General features: G+C 35.7%; 1 protein-coding gene across 2 annotated transcripts in view; it reads left to right on the top strand.

The window, feature by feature from the left end:
- Nucleotides 1-16,572, top strand: part of HERC6 (HECT and RLD domain containing E3 ubiquitin protein ligase family member 6) — a 56,182-nt gene extending 39,610 nt beyond the window's left edge. For both annotated transcript variants that reach the window (XM_036763738.1, XM_036763739.1), the window contains exons 16-23: nt 533-694; nt 2,717-2,860; nt 4,600-4,766; nt 6,297-6,360; nt 7,253-7,323; nt 9,930-10,113; nt 10,197-10,299; nt 15,366-16,572. In XM_036763738.1, the coding sequence (XP_036619633.1) occupies nt 533-694; nt 2,717-2,860; nt 4,600-4,766; nt 6,297-6,360; nt 7,253-7,323; nt 9,930-10,113; nt 10,197-10,299; nt 15,366-15,574 (1,104 nt within the window). In that variant the 3' untranslated portion in view covers nt 15,575-16,572. The remainder of the gene's footprint in view (nt 1-532; nt 695-2,716; nt 2,861-4,599; nt 4,767-6,296; nt 6,361-7,252; nt 7,324-9,929; nt 10,114-10,196; nt 10,300-15,365) is intronic.
- The last annotated feature ends 346 nt before the right edge of the window (nt 16,573-16,918 follow it).

Genomic DNA, 16,918 nt, shown 5'->3' with positions numbered 1-16,918 from the left:
TTATAGAAGAATCAACTATATAGAAATAGAAGGATTTTTTGGTGGGTCACTTGTATACAGAGCTTACAACCAAATTTTTGTAAAGAGGAACTAGAAGTTTTTAGAATCTTAGGACATTTTGAAAATAGCTAGAAATAATTACCAGGCACTTGAGTACCCAAACTTTACCTTGATCATCTCGTTTACGAACACCAGGGGGCCCAAGATAACCCTTAGACAGCTACAGGAGTAGAATGATCTCAATTTTTTACTGTATACCAATATTTTCCTGTGTTGTTTTTATGCTCAACAATGAATACAGAATACTGTATTTCACCTTACTTTCTCTTAAATGGTTGGGAACAGAGTACCCATGCCCAAAATAAATGTAAAATACAAAATCAATGATTTAGAGATGAAAGGGACTTTTGAACCCAGGGTCACAGAAGACCAGTGACTTGCCAATAAACCATTTCATTATAATGTTAAAGCCCTCACTGAGAATTGTAACTGAGAAAAGGAAAAATGAAAGTAAATATTTTTTTTCCTGTAGGTTATAACAATTATGACGGAATCTCATTCCGTCATAAATCGTTTATATGGATTAGCCACAATGAGTGCGGTTCATCTCAATGTCAGACGGAGTCACCTGGTTGAGGATACCCTTTGTCAATTAAGCAAAGTTGTGGACAATGACCTTAAGAAGGAATTAAAGGTAAAGTGTACATTCTCACCAGGGGTTCTGCTGGTGGAAAATATCCAGAAAGCATGGTTTATCTTGGCATTCTCAGAAGCCATTTCTACTCATTATTCTTTCCCTTATAGATTCTCAATCTTGAGATTTCCTGGTTCCTCAGTTGTTCTCAGAGTTTCAAGTGCCAACTATGACTAGGTGTGCCTATTTAAGATACCCTAATAAGAATACAAGGAAATGAAAATTTGCGCCATTTCTACCCTGCGAGCAAAGTCCGGTTTTAGCCTTTTACTTCACCATCTGCTTGGATCTGGCATAGCCCTGAATGAGTCGTTAAACAGATTATTGCCAGAATTATAGATCAGGGTTGGACAAGATTGAGAGGATTCCTTTTTTTTTCCTGAGGTAGACAGACCCCAAGCTTGTTTTGTGCAGCATATGGCTTTAGTACTATATGCTAAACTGGCTGCTTCTCTGCTTATTCTGAATATAACCATAGGAGTGATTATTATTTATAAAGCCCCAAAACAATTTGACCCTAACTACTTTAGGGATGGTGTCCTTACCAGCTTGTGCTCTTGTAATACTGAAAGCCAGTGAAGAACTATCATGACAATATCCATAAATCAATCAGCAAGCATTTTACTATAATTCCCATTAATTCTCTAATCTTCAGTCTTCCCTATCTTCCTAATCTTCCAGTTTTTCCCTAGGCCCTCACAGACCCCCTAGGAGGAGTCCCTGCTGCTGTAAACACACCAATACTTACCCCTTATCCTTAAAAAATACCCTCAGCTGGTCTTACCATTACCACTAATAATCATTCTATACCTTGATCAACCACAGTCAGACACAGAGTACCTTGACCCAATGTAGTGATGTCACTTTGGTCCTCTTCAAGAACAAAGAGCAACAACCAACCAATCCTGCTACCCTGCTTCTTGATGTTCCCTCCACACCCCCCAGCTGAGACCCTTTTTTCTAGTAGTCCCCCAAGCCTGGAATGCTCCTCCTCTTCACATCTGCCTCTTCAAGATCTAGCTCAAATCCTACTTCAAGTGCCCATCCCTCTAAAATTATTTTGCAGGATTTAGATGTACATAGTTGTATGCTGTCTCTCCCATTAGAATGTGATCTCCCAATGGGCAGAAACCTTATTTTTACCTTTCTTTGTGTCTCCAGAGCTTAACAATGAATAAATGCTTCTTGATGGGTTGAATGAATAAATGACTAATATGACAAGCACTATGCTAGATAATGGGAGTTAAAAGACAAAAACTGAATAGTCCCCACCATCAAGGAACTTACATTCTATAAAACAAGATACAGATGTATGGATGATATTCCCCAAATTCTATGAGAAAAAGGAAGAAGAGTATTTTCCACAGAAGATATCATTTTGTGGAATCATCTATCCATTCTGATTTAGTAGAAACCTACTCTACTCAACTGCAGAGAGGGTATCAAAACATAACTTTTGAGATACAGGATTATGCAACTACCTGTTTTATATATTCTTATTTAGCATTATATTTGTACCCTGATTTATTAAATCTGAAAAGTAAATTAATCAAAGTCTATAATTTATTTCATGTTCTATGGCACTCAGTTATTTTTAAGAACAGTCATAAGAGTGATTTCTATTTGAGAGTACAGAATCTGTTGGAAAATTTAAATTCAGGGGTACTTCTATAGTATCCTCCTCATTTGGGGAAACATAGATCAAGATGCTGCTGTTACTTTTGTTATGAAGAGATCTGTTTGGTAGCATTATTTCCTGGTCATCATTGACAGTTGATATAGAGATGGGACAGGTGAAGCTGGAGAGTCATAAAAACCAAAATTATACACTATAATAAAGCACTTTTCCAATTCTCTGCTTCAATCGTCTTATAATCTTGTTCAAGCTAAGTGAATACTTAACTAAACTAGAGTGGCTGTTCATTTACATTAAGACATAATGTGTTGGATGCTTAAGAAGACTGCAAGAGGTACAAATCATTTATGAACTTGAAGGCATGTCTAATCATTTTCTTTCCTTAGATCTCAATAATTGGAGAAACTCCTCCTGAAGGTGGAGGAGTCAGGAAAGAATTTTTCCATTGTCTGTTTAAGGAGATGATCCAACCAGAATATGAAATGTTTATGTATTCTGAAAACTCTTCCCTAATGTGGTTTCCTACCAATGTAAGTCTTAATTCTTTGTTTCTGGGGTTTCAGGAAAGAAAGCAATGACCCATAAATCATATTATTTAATGTTAATTTACACAAATATCTAGCTGTTCTGACTTGCAAGCCAGTTCTATTGCTACTTGTTAGTTTAACATACGTGTTTGTGTGTGTGTGCGTGCATGTGCGTATGTGTGTGTGTGTGTACACACATTTATGTGTGTGTGTGGAGAAAAGAGGAGGGAGAGACAGGGAGAAAGAGGGAAAGAGAGAGAGAGAGAGAACTAAATATTTCTCTTCTGGTCTAATTGCTGCAGAAATTGAAGGAAAGATTGACCGAAGTTGAGAGTACTTTCTCCCTTCCTACTTTTTTCTTCTCCTGTTCCCAAAACAAATAGTAGCAATTAACTTGTGTGACCCATAGTTTTCTTTCTAAGTACAGCCCTTCCTCGTGGGCAGAATGACCTTTGGTATAAATCTGACCTGACACATATTACATGTTCCCCAGGTTGTGCAACCAAATCTTTTTTCTTTGTCCATGGCGCTATCCCAATGTGAGAACTGAAATTATGTGTATGTGTGTGTGTGTGTATGTATATATATATATATATATGTATATATATATATATATATATATATATATATATATGGAGAGAGAGAGAGAGAGATATGTACATATATATGTGTGTGTGCACACGCGCGCATGTGTGTTTACACATATATACATATATGTATGTATACACACAAACATATACATATATATTTCTTCTGTCCCTAGTATGTATAGTTAAATATTCATTTGTCCCCTTCCTATTAGTAACATGACTTCATCACAGTTTTGTATACCAGAAGACATCAGAGAATCCGAGAATCTGAGACGGGACCAACCTACATATGAAAGGAATCCGTATTATATGATATGATATGATATTATGTTATATCATATCATACATGTAATATGTGGTTGTCTAGCCTTTGCTTAAAGACCTCTAAAAAACAAAAATCTAACTGTTGAAGCAGCTTTTGGACACTTTTGGACAGCTCTGATTATTAGGAAGTTTTGTCTGACTTCAAACCTAAATTTGCCTCTTTGATATTTCCACCCACTGCTCTCAGTTCTGCCCTCTGAGGCCAAATGAAGCCAGTTCAGTTTCTCTTCCACGAGATATCCTTTCAAATACTTAAAGAGAGCTATCATGTTCTACCCTGCTCCTCCCTGCCCCCCAATCTTGTTTTCTCCAGGCCAAATGTGCAGTTTCTCGAACTGATCTTCATAAAACACGAACTTGAGGCCCTTCATCATCCTGACTGACCTCTCCAACTTGAAAATGTCTTTCTTAACTTGTAGCACCCAGAACTGACCACAGTACTTCATAAAAGGTCTTAATGCAGCCCAGGCTTGAATTAGTCTTCTTTTCTCATGTGTACACCCTAATTTTGAAGGAAAAAATCAATGTTAATTATGAACATTTTAGCTGTACTATATTTTTAGCTTAATTTTATTTTTGTAAGTGAAGTGAACAATTCAGTGCCTCAACAGTATTCTTTGAACTAGAAACATTTCACCATGTTTGAAGATATTCTTGTGTTTGAATATAACCACACATAATCATTTTGTCTCAAACCCATTTTATTTTAATTTGTAACTTGATTTTAAACAATTTTACCTAAACCAAATATGTATAGTAATATTTTCAAAAATCAGTGTAATACCAATTTCAAATGTTCATGATCCCCCCCTTTCCTTTCTCTTTCAGCCTAAATTCCCCAAGAAAAGTTATTTTCTCTTTGGAGTACTGTATGGCCTCTCCATAGTCAGTTGCAATGTAGCCAACCTTCCTTTTCCACTAGCTCTCTATAAGAAACTTTTGGATCAAAAACCCTCACTGGAAGATTTGCAAGAGTTGAGTCCTGAATTGGGCAAGTAAGTAAGTTTAGTTATCTATCCCAGTGTAACATTTCCTCTGGACTTATTCCTCCAACTTTCACTGGCAATGGCAAGTTGGATTCCCAGAAGGGTGGCTACTGCTATTTTCAAGGTTCTGTAGGTGTCTATCCTTCTGACACGATAGCTCGCCAGCCCCTACTGGTGTGTTACCCTTTAACAATCAGCTAGTAGAGTAGATTAAGTTCTTTAGCAAAGCCATTTACTCAAATGACATAGCAAGAAACGTAATTACTTACAAAGCATTTCCCCCCAAACAGGAACACACTTTCCCACAAATATACACACAAAGTATAAAAACAGTAAGGTGTGTGTGCAGGGAATACCAATTGCCAAGGCAATTCACAACTTTGGAACTGTCAGACTTTGATATCCTTTCTTTTTGGGAAGCAAGAGGGTGGGGGATGGAGTCCTCTTGAAGTTCTCTGTGGGGAATGGCATCAATGAGAGTTTACACTTCTGTACTAGATGATATCTGAAGCCAATAAATAGTCATTAACCAACAATTAAGCTCCTACTATTTGCCAGACACTATGTTAAGCACTAGGGATAGAAATACAAAAAAAAAGATTGTCCCTACCCTTAAGGAACTTAATAATCTAAGGGAGGAAGACAACACGTAAAAGGAAGCTGAAAAGTGGAAGGGATACCAGGGAAAGTTCACAATGTACCAGACACAAGGGTATGGTGAATTCAGAGAAGTCCCAAAGCAGTGCAGCTGGGTGAGAAATGAAATTTCTGAACTGAGTTCCCTCCTTAAATGGAGGTTTTGGAGCTTATGGTCCTACTCTTCAGTTGGAAGGGCAGGGATAGGGATGAGATAGAATACTAAGGCAGATGGGATCCTGCAGAATGGTGAATAACAAGCATGGTGGAGAAGTAAAATAGTGCAGCCAGCTGAGACAAGATGAGTTCCTTCCAGGTCTAAATTTGTGATCTGAAGTCCCTTCTAGTGCTAGATCTATGACCCTCTGACACCCATACTTAGGAGTTTGGAGATAGATGAAATCGAGCAAAGAAAGTGGAAAAGGAATAACAGAAAGATAGGAGAATTACAAAGAAGAAGATCGTAGAGGCTAAGGGAATGGATCCAGAGAATGGAGTGGCCAACACTTTCAAAAGTATCTGAGAAGTCAGGAAAAAGGAGGACTGATGAAAAGTCATCAGAATTAGCATTGAGAAAGCAGTTGCAATGTAGATAGTTACGAGGTTAGAACTCTGGCTGCAAGAGGCTGAAACTATAATGGGAATTAAGAGATTCCAAAGCCAGAAGGGACTCCAAGGGAAATCTAGCACAACCTCTTCATTTTACAAATGAGCTAATTGAGGACCAGAGAGGTTAGATAACTTGTCCACAGTCGGGTAATAGCAGACTTGGAATGAGAACTAAGGTCTTGTGAGTCATACTACAAATATGCTAATGTTCTACCCACTACCCCGTACCAGTCTTATGTACTTTACATAAACATTCTTTTGCTTTTTAAACTCTTAAAATTGTTTTTCCTTCAGCAATTTGAAGTTACTTCTAGATGAAAATGCCGATGATATAGAAGAATTTGACCTACGTTTTTCTGTAAGTACTACAGAAAAATAGCATATAGATGGGCATGTGTCCCCCTGTCACAATGGCTTGGAGTGCCCCTTACTGAAATGCTGCCCTCTACAATAAGACAGTTTTTCTTCCTTATTTGGTAGGAGATATATCTCTGTCTAATATAAAATGAAGCACAAACAAGTCCGGTTTGTCTCCTTAATGTAAAGAACTCAACTTTATAATTCAGGCTTTAAAATTATATTTTGCAGTCAGCATTATCCAAGAATGTCTGAGTTGGAAATTTTTTACATTTATATTTATTTTAAATAAAGGGGCTCAATTAGCTCTTGATTATGGGATATTCTCTAAGAAAAATTCCTATGCATAAAGGATGGGAGATGGTTATGGATATAGCATTATGTTCAGGAAATGGTACCTATTTGGGAGTCCCAAGACCTAAGCGGAAATCACTTAATCTCAGAGAACTGCCTGAAAAAGAGGAAGTGTTATATAAAATAGGAAAAACCATTGAATGCAGAATCAAAGCCGATGAGTTGGAATCTTGCCTCTGAGGCTTATTAGTTGCATGACCTTGGACAAGTCACTTCACCTTTCTTGTCCTGTTTCCTTATCTGTAGAATGAGAGGATCAGATGAGTTGGCCTCTAAGGTGCCTAAATCTGTGATTTTATGACAAAGTGATCTCTAAAGCCTCTTCCAAATCTCAATTTAATATCTTACACTACAACTTGCTACATGGGTGGCTCTGAGCAAATCTCTTAATCTCTCTGAAGCTATTTCCTTGTTGTAAAATTATAAAATTTTCCTTATTGTAAAATAATTGGGTTAGATTAAATGATCTTTAAATCCCTATCAGTTCCTTATCCTTATCACTACTTCATATTGTCACCTGAATGTGTTTGTGATTTTAGATATACTGGGACAAAAGAGATGTTGACCTAATTCCAAATGGAAGCTCCATCCTTGTAGATAAAACCAACAAGTAGGTATAGTAGAAATAAATACCTGTTTTGAATATTCTCAATCTGTCATTAGGGACTTAATAAATTAGCACTATTAATTTCTTATTTCAGTTAACTATCTTCAGAAAAGTGAGCCAAACCTTTATTGTTATAATTATTATTTTATATTATAAGAAATAGTAAATTTGTTGGATCATTAACAATTTATATGCAATAATACAAAGTCATCAGAATACACCCACTGAAACTCATAAGATCAATCCTCATTCTTTGCAGGTTCCATATTTTCCAATTTGCCTATTCACTAAAATTTATTTATAACCCCCAAATCATACTCACAGAACGTTCATAGGCATCATGGATATGGGCACAGCTACACAAAAATTGTCGCGTAAAGTACTGGTTTTCCACTGAGGTTGAACAAAGCAATGCTCTACTTTTTTAAATCCTCATATTATAAACAAGCATCCTTTTCTCCTATTTAGTGCCACATTTTCCTCATTTGTTTTTGTTTTGTGTGTGTGTGATTTTGCTGTTTAAAACGACCACCAAGCATGGTACTAAAGTGCTGTCTAGTGTTCCTAAATACAAGAAGGCTAGGATGTGCCTTGTGGAGAAAATGAGTGTGTCAGAAAATACATTTGTTCGGGCATAAGTTTTATTGGTGTTGGCCATGGATTCAATGTTAATGAATCACACAATATAGTACACCCAGAAAAAGGAAGAGGAAATTTGCCAGTTTTTATATGAGATCACTCCAGAATGTGCTAAAGTAAATTTTGTTAACAGAGGCTCACAGGAACCTAACCCTGCATTTCCCCAAGGAATGATGGTTCAGTATTCAATAATTTGGTGTTCGTGGCAACTTTATAGAGTATAACTACCCCAAATGATAAAATTTGATTGTATTTAGATATTCAATTCCTATCATGCTAACCTATAATTACTTTCCTAGGCCAGGATTATAATTTCAAATGGGCCATTTTGCACTGTGGAGAGCAAATAGTCTCTCCTCCTTTCCTTTTCATCATTAAATCAACAGTACCCACTACCATTGCATCTGTAAAGGAGGCTAATGGATTGTTCTGTTGCTCTGCTGACCCTCTTTGTGACTTCCCAAACATAACTCCCTTCTCTACCTACCACTGCTCTCTCTATATTATTACCTCAATTAGAAAGTAAGTTCCTTCAGTACACGGACCTCAGCACAATGCTTGGCACATAGTAAGTGCTTAATAGATGCTTTTCATTTATTCATCCATCATTCTAAGGATCAAATTAGATAACGACTTTGCCCCTACTCCAGGTTTTCATTTATTAAACATTTAACTAGAGAAATCTCTTTCCCCGGAAACTCATAAACAAAAGCTTACAATAAAGTGATGTGTATTGTGTATATATTGTCATTCATTCATTTTTCAGTGGTGTCTGACTCTTTATGACCCCATTTGGGGTTTTCTTGGCAGAGATTCTGGAGTGGTTTGCCATTTCCTTCTTCAGCTCATTTTATAGATGAGGAAACTGAGGCAGACAGGGTTAAATGACTTGCCCAGGGTCACATAGCTTATAAGTGTCTGAGGCCAAATTTGAGTTCAGGAAGATGAATTTTCCTGACTCCAGGCTCAGTGTTCTATCTACTATATCACCTAGCTGCCCATTTATATATAAAATACTGCATATAAATAATACATACACTATATATACATATTTATATATACACATATACAAATACTATGTATGTACATATATGTGCATATGTGTATGTATATACATATACATACAGATCATATACACATACACATGTGTGTATATAAATATGTTCATACCTAGAAGGGGGAAGAGAAAGAGAAAGTAAGAGAAGAGATCACATACACACACATGCATGCACATACACACACATTTGTGTGTGTTCTAAGTTTAAAAAGAAATAAATAATTACCTAAAATGTATCATCTGTGAGAAGGTTCACTACTAGAATCATCCCTAACCACCACTGCTACTTCTTTCTGACTTCTCAACTCCGCACAGCCTCACCATTCTCTTAATAAAGTTCTTTTTTCTCCCAAGAGTTAAAATAATCCTCTAAGGAAGGAATTTCTCTTAGTTCATTTTCTGTGTCCTTATATGATCTCTCTTCAGCCATAACAAGACCTTCTGGAAAAGACAAACTACCAGTCTATCAGGATTCTATTCCCTTTTAAGATACAGTAACAATAATCCTATTTTTCTGTGGCAAGGGATATTGAAGCAGGTGCTAAGCATGTTATACATAAGTGTTTAATTACTGTTATTCTTTGACAGTAGCCCTGCTGTGGCATATGAATCACCCTTAAAAGGTCTATCCTGTCCCTGTAGTTCCTCACCTGTTGCTTCTATACACTTCAAATGCTTTCTAACTTGCCAGATGTTTCTATATCCCCTATATTTTATAAGGTTGTACAGGGTATAAACATCTTCTATGTTCTATTTATTTAAGTGTGAATTGGAGGGTGAGAAAAAATGAACAAAGTAACATATAAATATATACACATGTATGTGTGTGTGTGTGTGTATACAGAGAGAGAGAGAGAGAGAGAAACTTATGTAACTATATATTAATAAAGATCATCTTCTGGCTTCCATGAAGGGAAGATTTTGTTTCCAGATGTATTGATTATGTCTTTAACACGTCTGTGAAAAAGATTTATAAGGCGTTCCAAACGGGATTTTACAAAGTCTGTATAAAAGAGATACTCAGTTTTTTCAATCCTGAGGAGCTTAAGGCAGCGACAACTGGAAACCTAGATTATGACTGGAAAAGTTTTGAAGAGGTATGTTATAGAAGAATAGATTCAAAATTTCCCAAATAATTTCTTTATCATCTCAATAAATTTTTCTTTCTCCCTTTCTCAAGAATTCACAGTATTTTGGTGGATATGATGAGTCACATCCTACCATTGTGATGTTTTGGGATGCTTTCCATAGATTGTCTCTGGAAAAGAAGAAAGAATTCCTCGGTATGTTATTGATCTTTAGACTTCTACTTTTCAAATGATAATATCTCCCTTCTGAAGAAACATCTATTTATGGTTGTTTTTCTTGTTAATGTGGCTATATCTCCAACCATAGAGATCACAACCCATCAGTGGCTGTCCATGCTTCATAATTCTTGTCCACGTCCTCAGTGAAGGACATTATTACTGAACCTGATTCAGGGAGGGAAGAGATTTTTCTTTCTTTTCTTGATGTCACAAGTATACCAATTAGGCATCTGTGGCAAAGTAGATAGAGAGCTAGGCTTGGAGTCAAGAAGACTTGAGTTCAAATCCAATCTGGGACACTTAATATGTGACCCTGCACAAGTCACTTAACCTCCATCTGCCCTGGTTTCTTTAATTGGAAAATGGAGTTATTAACAGCACCTACCTCACAGGGTTATTTTGAGGAGCAAACAAGATAATATTGGTAAAACATTTAGCACAGTGCCTGGCATATAATAGACACTATATAACTCCTTCTCTTCTCTTCCGCCAAAGGAAACACAGAGATCCTTTATTCCTTGCGCTTATCCTGGAACTAGATTACTTTGGGTTTTTTTCCTATTCATTTCTTCAATGACATGTTTTACACTACTTTTCTTTCATAATCCTTTGTGATGTTTTATAGTCACCTATGTATACCAGGTACCCCTGCATTGTAATTTTTGTGAACATAAGTAATATCTGGGGGCTGTAATATTCCATTACTCACAGGCACATAAAACACCAGAAAATATTGGTAGTGGGGAAAAAAAGAGTCTTTGTTTTAGGGAGAAGCCTGGGAACATTAAAACAACTTTTCCCAAAAGCAATTCAGGGCACTCCCTTCCACCTGTTCTACTTTGTTATTGATTCCCGGTGTGGGCCCAAGATATAGCTACCAATAGAGGCCAGCTAGGTGGTATAATGAATAGATACAGGAATTGGAGTCAGGAAGACCTGATTTCAAATCTAACACTTCTATTTTGGTGTTTAATTAGGGATTTAAATTTTGTTCTTTTTCTAGTTTTTTTTAGTTGCATGCTTCATTCATCGGTCTGTTCTTTCTTTTATTGATATAAGCATTTAGAGATAAAAATTTTATAAGCATTTAGATATAAGCATTTAGAGACATAAATTTTTCCCTGAGTAAAGTTTTGGCTACACCACACAAATTTTGGTGTGCTGTTTCATTGTCATCATTATCTGTAATGCAATTATTGATTGGTTCTAGATTTCTAAGATATTTGGACAGTTTTCTTTCTTTTTTATTTATTTTTTATTTTTAGTTTACAACACTTAGTTTTACATGTTCTTGAGTTCCAAATTTTCTCTCCCTCCCTCTCCTCCCCAAGATGGCATGTAATCTGATATAGGTTCTACATATACCTTCACATTAAACTTATTTACATATTATTCAAGTTGTAAAGAAGAATTATGAACAATGAAATGAATCATGAGAAAGAAGAAATGAAACCAAAAAAAAGAAAGAAAAAAAGAGAGAGAGCTAATAGTTTGCCTCACTCTGCATTCAGACTCCATAATTTTTTCTCTGGATGTGCCTAGCTTTTTCCATCATGAGTCTTTTGGAGCTGTCTTTGAACCTCGTATTGCTGAGAAGAGCCAAGTCTATCAAAGTTAGTCCTTACAGATACTGTGTGTCTATAATTGTGTATAATGTTCTCCTGGTTCTGCTCCACTCATTCAGCATTATATCATATAAGTCTTTCCAGGTTATAATGAAGTCTGTCTGCTCCTCATTTCTTATAGCACAATAGTATTGCATTACATTCATATACCACAATTTGTTTAGCCATTCCCCAATTGATGGTCATCCCCTTGATTTCCAATTCTTTGCCACGACAAAAAGAGCCACTATAAATATTTTTGTACATACTGGTTCATTTCCCACTTTTGTGATCTCTTTGTGATACAGCCCTAGAAGTGGTATTACTGGGTCAAAGGCTATGTGCATTTTTATAGCCCTTTGGGCATAGTTCCAAATTGCTTCCAGAATGGATGAATCAGTTCACAACTCCACCAACAATGTAACAATGTTCCAATTTTCCTCCATTCTCTCCAGCATTTATCATTTTCCTGTTTTGTCATGTTAGCCAATCTGACAGGAGAGATGTGGTACCTACGAGTTGTTATGATTTGCATTTCTCTGATCAATAGTGATTTAGAACATTTTTTTATATGACTATAAATATCTTTAATTTCTTTCTCTGAAAACTGCCTGTTCATATCCTTTGACCATTTCTCAATTGGGGAATGACTTGTAGTCCTATACATTTCACTCAGTTCCCTGTATATTTTAGATATGAGGCCTTTATCAGAGACACTAGTTGTAAAGAGTCCTAATTTTCTGCTTTCCTTCTAATTTTTGTTGCATTGACTTTGTTTGTACAAAACCTTTTCAATTTAACATAATCAAAATTACCTATTTTGCATTTTGTAATGCTCTCTGTCTCTTGTTTGGTCATGAATTCTTTCCTTCTCCATAAATCTGATAGGTAAACTATTCCTTGTTCTCCCAAATTGCTTATAGTATCAGCCTTTATTCCTAAATCACGAACCCATTTTGACTTTATTTTGGTATATGGTGTAAGATATTGGTCTATGCCCAGTTTCTGCCATTCTATTTTCCAATTTTCCCAGCAGTTTTTGTGAAATAGTGAATTCTTAACCTAGAAGCTGGATTCTTTGGGTTTATCAAAGAGTAGATTCCTATAGTCATTAACTACTGCGTCTTGTGTACCTAACCTATTCCACTGATCCACTACTCTATTTCTTAGCCAGTACCAAGTAGTTTTGATGACTGCTGCTCTATAATGCAGTTTAATATCTGGTATGGCTAGGCCACCTTCCCTTGCATTTCTTTTCATTAATTCACTTGATATTCTAGACCTTTTGTTCTTCCAGATGAATTTTGTTATTATTTTATCCAGCTCTGTAAAATAGTTTTTGGCAGTTTGGTATGGCACTGAATAAGTAAATTAATTTTGGTAAAATTGTCATTTTTATTACATTAGCTCGGCCTAACCAAGAGCACCTGATATTTTTACATTTATGTAGATCTGACTTTATTTGTATGAAAAATGTTTTGTAATTCTGTTCATACAGGTCTTGGGGTGGTCTTGGCATGGACGGTATTTTTAAAAAAATATAATTTGTTGAAATATAATGTCTAGGCTCTTTTTTATCATGGCTTTCAGGTAGTATAGTAATTCTTAACTTATCTCTCCTCAATCTATTTTCCTGGTGAATATTTTTCCTATGAGATATTTCACATTGTCTTCTATTTTTTCCAGTCTTTTCACTTTGTTTTATTGTTTCATGATGTCTCATGGAGGCATTAGCTTCCACCTGAACAGTTCCAATTTTTAAGTTACTTTCTTTAGTGAGTTTTTTGTACCTCTTTTACCAAGATGTTAATTCTCTTTTTGTAATTTTCTTACATAGCTCTCATTTGTCTTCCCAGTTTTTCCTCTAATGCTCTTATTTGGTTTTTTAAATGATTTTTTGCTCCTTTTTTACCTTTTTTAAAAAACTCTTCTAGGAATGCTTATTGGGCTTGTGTCCAACTTGTATTTTTTGTTGAGGCTTTGCTTATAGATGTTTCCAAGTTGATTTCTTCTTCTGAGTTTGTATCTTTAGCTTTCCTGTGACCATAGATATTTATGATCAGAAATTTTTTGCTGTTCATGTACATATACAAATATATATGTGTGTATATGTGCATATATATTATATATATGAGTGTGTGTGTGTGTGTGTGTGTGTGTACTTATTTGTGTCTAATGGTAGCCTTCTCTAGGGCAGAGGGGAGAAAAAAAGAAATTTACATGATAACTTGATTATATATTTTGAAGAAATAGCAAGTTGTACATATTAGATTTGCAATTTCATATGTAATCATCTTTTCATTATACGTTACAAAAATCTGGTTTTATCCTATAAATTAAATTTTTTTTTAAAAAAAAAAGAACATAAGAGCTTAAAAACTGGCTTAGTGAACAGATGCTTAACTTAATTGCCAAGCAGAGAGATTTGGCAGCCAATCACAACACCAAATTAGAGTAAACAAACTAATTTATAAAATTTCATGGGAAAGGATGATTAAAGTTGTTTTTTTTAAATCACAATTGTTTACAAATTTTATTATTGAATTTATAAGTTGTTACAGGAAATGTCTTTGTGCTGAAGCTCTATACAATGAAAGTGCTTCATCTGGTTTTTTTAATTTCTCCGATTGCTAATATGAGCCTCAGAGCCTAGCACAGTGCCTGAAAGTGCATAATAAATGCTAGCTGGTTGGAGCCAGCCTAGCTATAGCAGACCCTGAGGAGCATTCACCAATTAGGGCAGTGTGGACAGTGGCAGTCATTGTATATATTGTTTTTCTTGCTCTGCTCATTTCTGTCTGCCTGAATACATATAAATCCCCTCATGCATCTCTGGAAAACATGTGTGTATGTATAAGTATATTTGTATATGTGTGTAGAGAGGGAGAGAGAGTTTCTTACAGATCAGTAAGTAGTATCCCATGTAACCACAATTTCCAACCTTATCACTTATATCACTCTTTCTCCCAATTGATTGATTGATGGCCCCTGAACACGTTTTGCATGTTCCTTCTGAGATTTTTATCATGCCATTTCTCCTACCTCAAATATTCTGTCCCCTTCTTTCTTCCAACAGATATATTATCCATTCCTCAAATTCCAATTTCTCCATGACTTCTTCATGACTCAAGTCCCCATTTACTTTGTCTCATTTGTTTGTCAGTTAAGCATATACTATAGCATGAAATCTTTTGGAATATGAAATCCTATAATGTTACATACCATTTCATGCGTGAATGCCTTGTATACCCATCTAGATTATAAGCTTCTTGAGGGCAAGGACCATGAACTATACTTTGTATTCCACCCAGTACTTAAGGTATAATAATGCACATTATTCAATATAATTGCCTAATGGACAAATGAAATTTCTTCTCTGTACTTTGAGTTTGTGCTCAATATTTGAAAAACTACACTTAATTTTGTTTTCTTTTAAAGTGTTTCTTACAGGAAATGACAGATTTCAAGCCCACGAAATAGAGGATTTGGGAATAAATTTTGTATATCCTGAACTTTCAAGGGAAGATGACCCTCCAAAAGCACAAACCTGTTTTCATCGTCTATTCCTCCCACCATATTCTACGATGGAAAAAGTGGAAAAAGCCCTTCAAATAGCCATCAATAACAACAGAAGATTTATGGGTTAGCCATCATTCAAACATTTGAAAAAAAAAGACATTGGGACTGAAAATATACAGTAAAATGACCATGCTGCTAGTTCAATATATGTATGACTTTTCTAAAAAGTGAAATCCTAAGAATGATGCAAAAGTATTGTAGCTTGCTGCATTCTAATTATTAGTGAGTCTTTAGCATTTAATGCAATGCTTTTGATTCAGTAAGTACTTATCATGGTACTCATGGCTGTTGAATAAAATGAATGAATGAATAAGATGAGATAAGATGATAGCAACATAAATAAGAACTTATTCAGGGAAGGACCAGCTCAGCAGAGAAGGCAAAGAGTGGAGCCAGAAGGAGTATTCAGAAGACAGAGAGGCTGGATGGAAGAGTGAAAAGTTCTTAGAACCTTGGTTGTGTGAAGGACACAGTACTGGAAGTAAATTCATGTAGGGTGGCAAGGAGGTAATCCTATTTTTGTTTTGTGCACAAAATTACCTTTTAGGTGTTAACTTTTTGTTTGCCTTTTAAATTTGATTTAAAAACCATATCCTCCATAAGAAAAGTATAGGAATTCCTCTTCTGCTCTCCCCCAGAAGTTTCTTCCTAGACTCTTCTCTGCTTTTCCCTGCATGTCCTTGAGCAGAGCTCATTTACTATATTTGCCAACATAGTAATTGCTTCTAATGACCATTGTACAAAATTACTTATGTTAGTCTCTGTCTTTCTCCAGTCTTTTCATTAATAGGATTCCCTGCTCTGAAATTGGATTGGATAAAACATAGGCCCACAGACAGGGTTGGTTTTTCTCCCCAAAAAGTTTTCTCTACAATGTCAAGGCAACTGTAACGTAGCATAAAGAATATGGTGGTTAAGTGTGCTAGGGTCCAGTCTTGGCTTTGTCACCTGGCTTTGTGACCTTTTAGTACCTTTGGGTTGTTTCCTCATTATAACTCTACTCAGCTAGGTGGTGCAGAGCATAGTGCTGGGCCTGGAGTCAGGAAGATTATCTTTCTGAGTTCAAATCCTGCCTCAGACACTTACTAGTTGTGTGACCTTGGGCAAGACACTTAACTTTATCTGCCTCAGTTGCCTTATCTGTAAAATAAGTTGGACAAGGAAATGGTAAACCGACCCAGTGTCTTTGCCAAGAAAATCTCAAATGAGGTCATGAAGAGTTGGACATGACTGAACAACATAAAGTTTTTCACTTTAAAATTAGCCAGTTCTAATGTGGTAGAAAAACAATTTATCATTGTTTAAGTAGAAAAATGCTCCATAAACTTAGCTCTTCTCAGTAATGCAAGGACTTAAGAAAATTCCAAAAGACTCATGATGGAAAATATTTAAAAAAAAAAAAAGAAAAAGAA

The sequence above is a fragment of the Trichosurus vulpecula genome, chromosome 6 (assembly GCF_011100635.1).
Source record: "Trichosurus vulpecula isolate mTriVul1 chromosome 6, mTriVul1.pri, whole genome shotgun sequence".
Taxonomy (NCBI): domain Eukaryota; kingdom Metazoa; phylum Chordata; class Mammalia; order Diprotodontia; family Phalangeridae; genus Trichosurus; species Trichosurus vulpecula.
The sequence above is the reverse complement of the archived record's forward strand: the minus strand, read 5'-3'. Positions and strand labels throughout refer to the sequence as shown.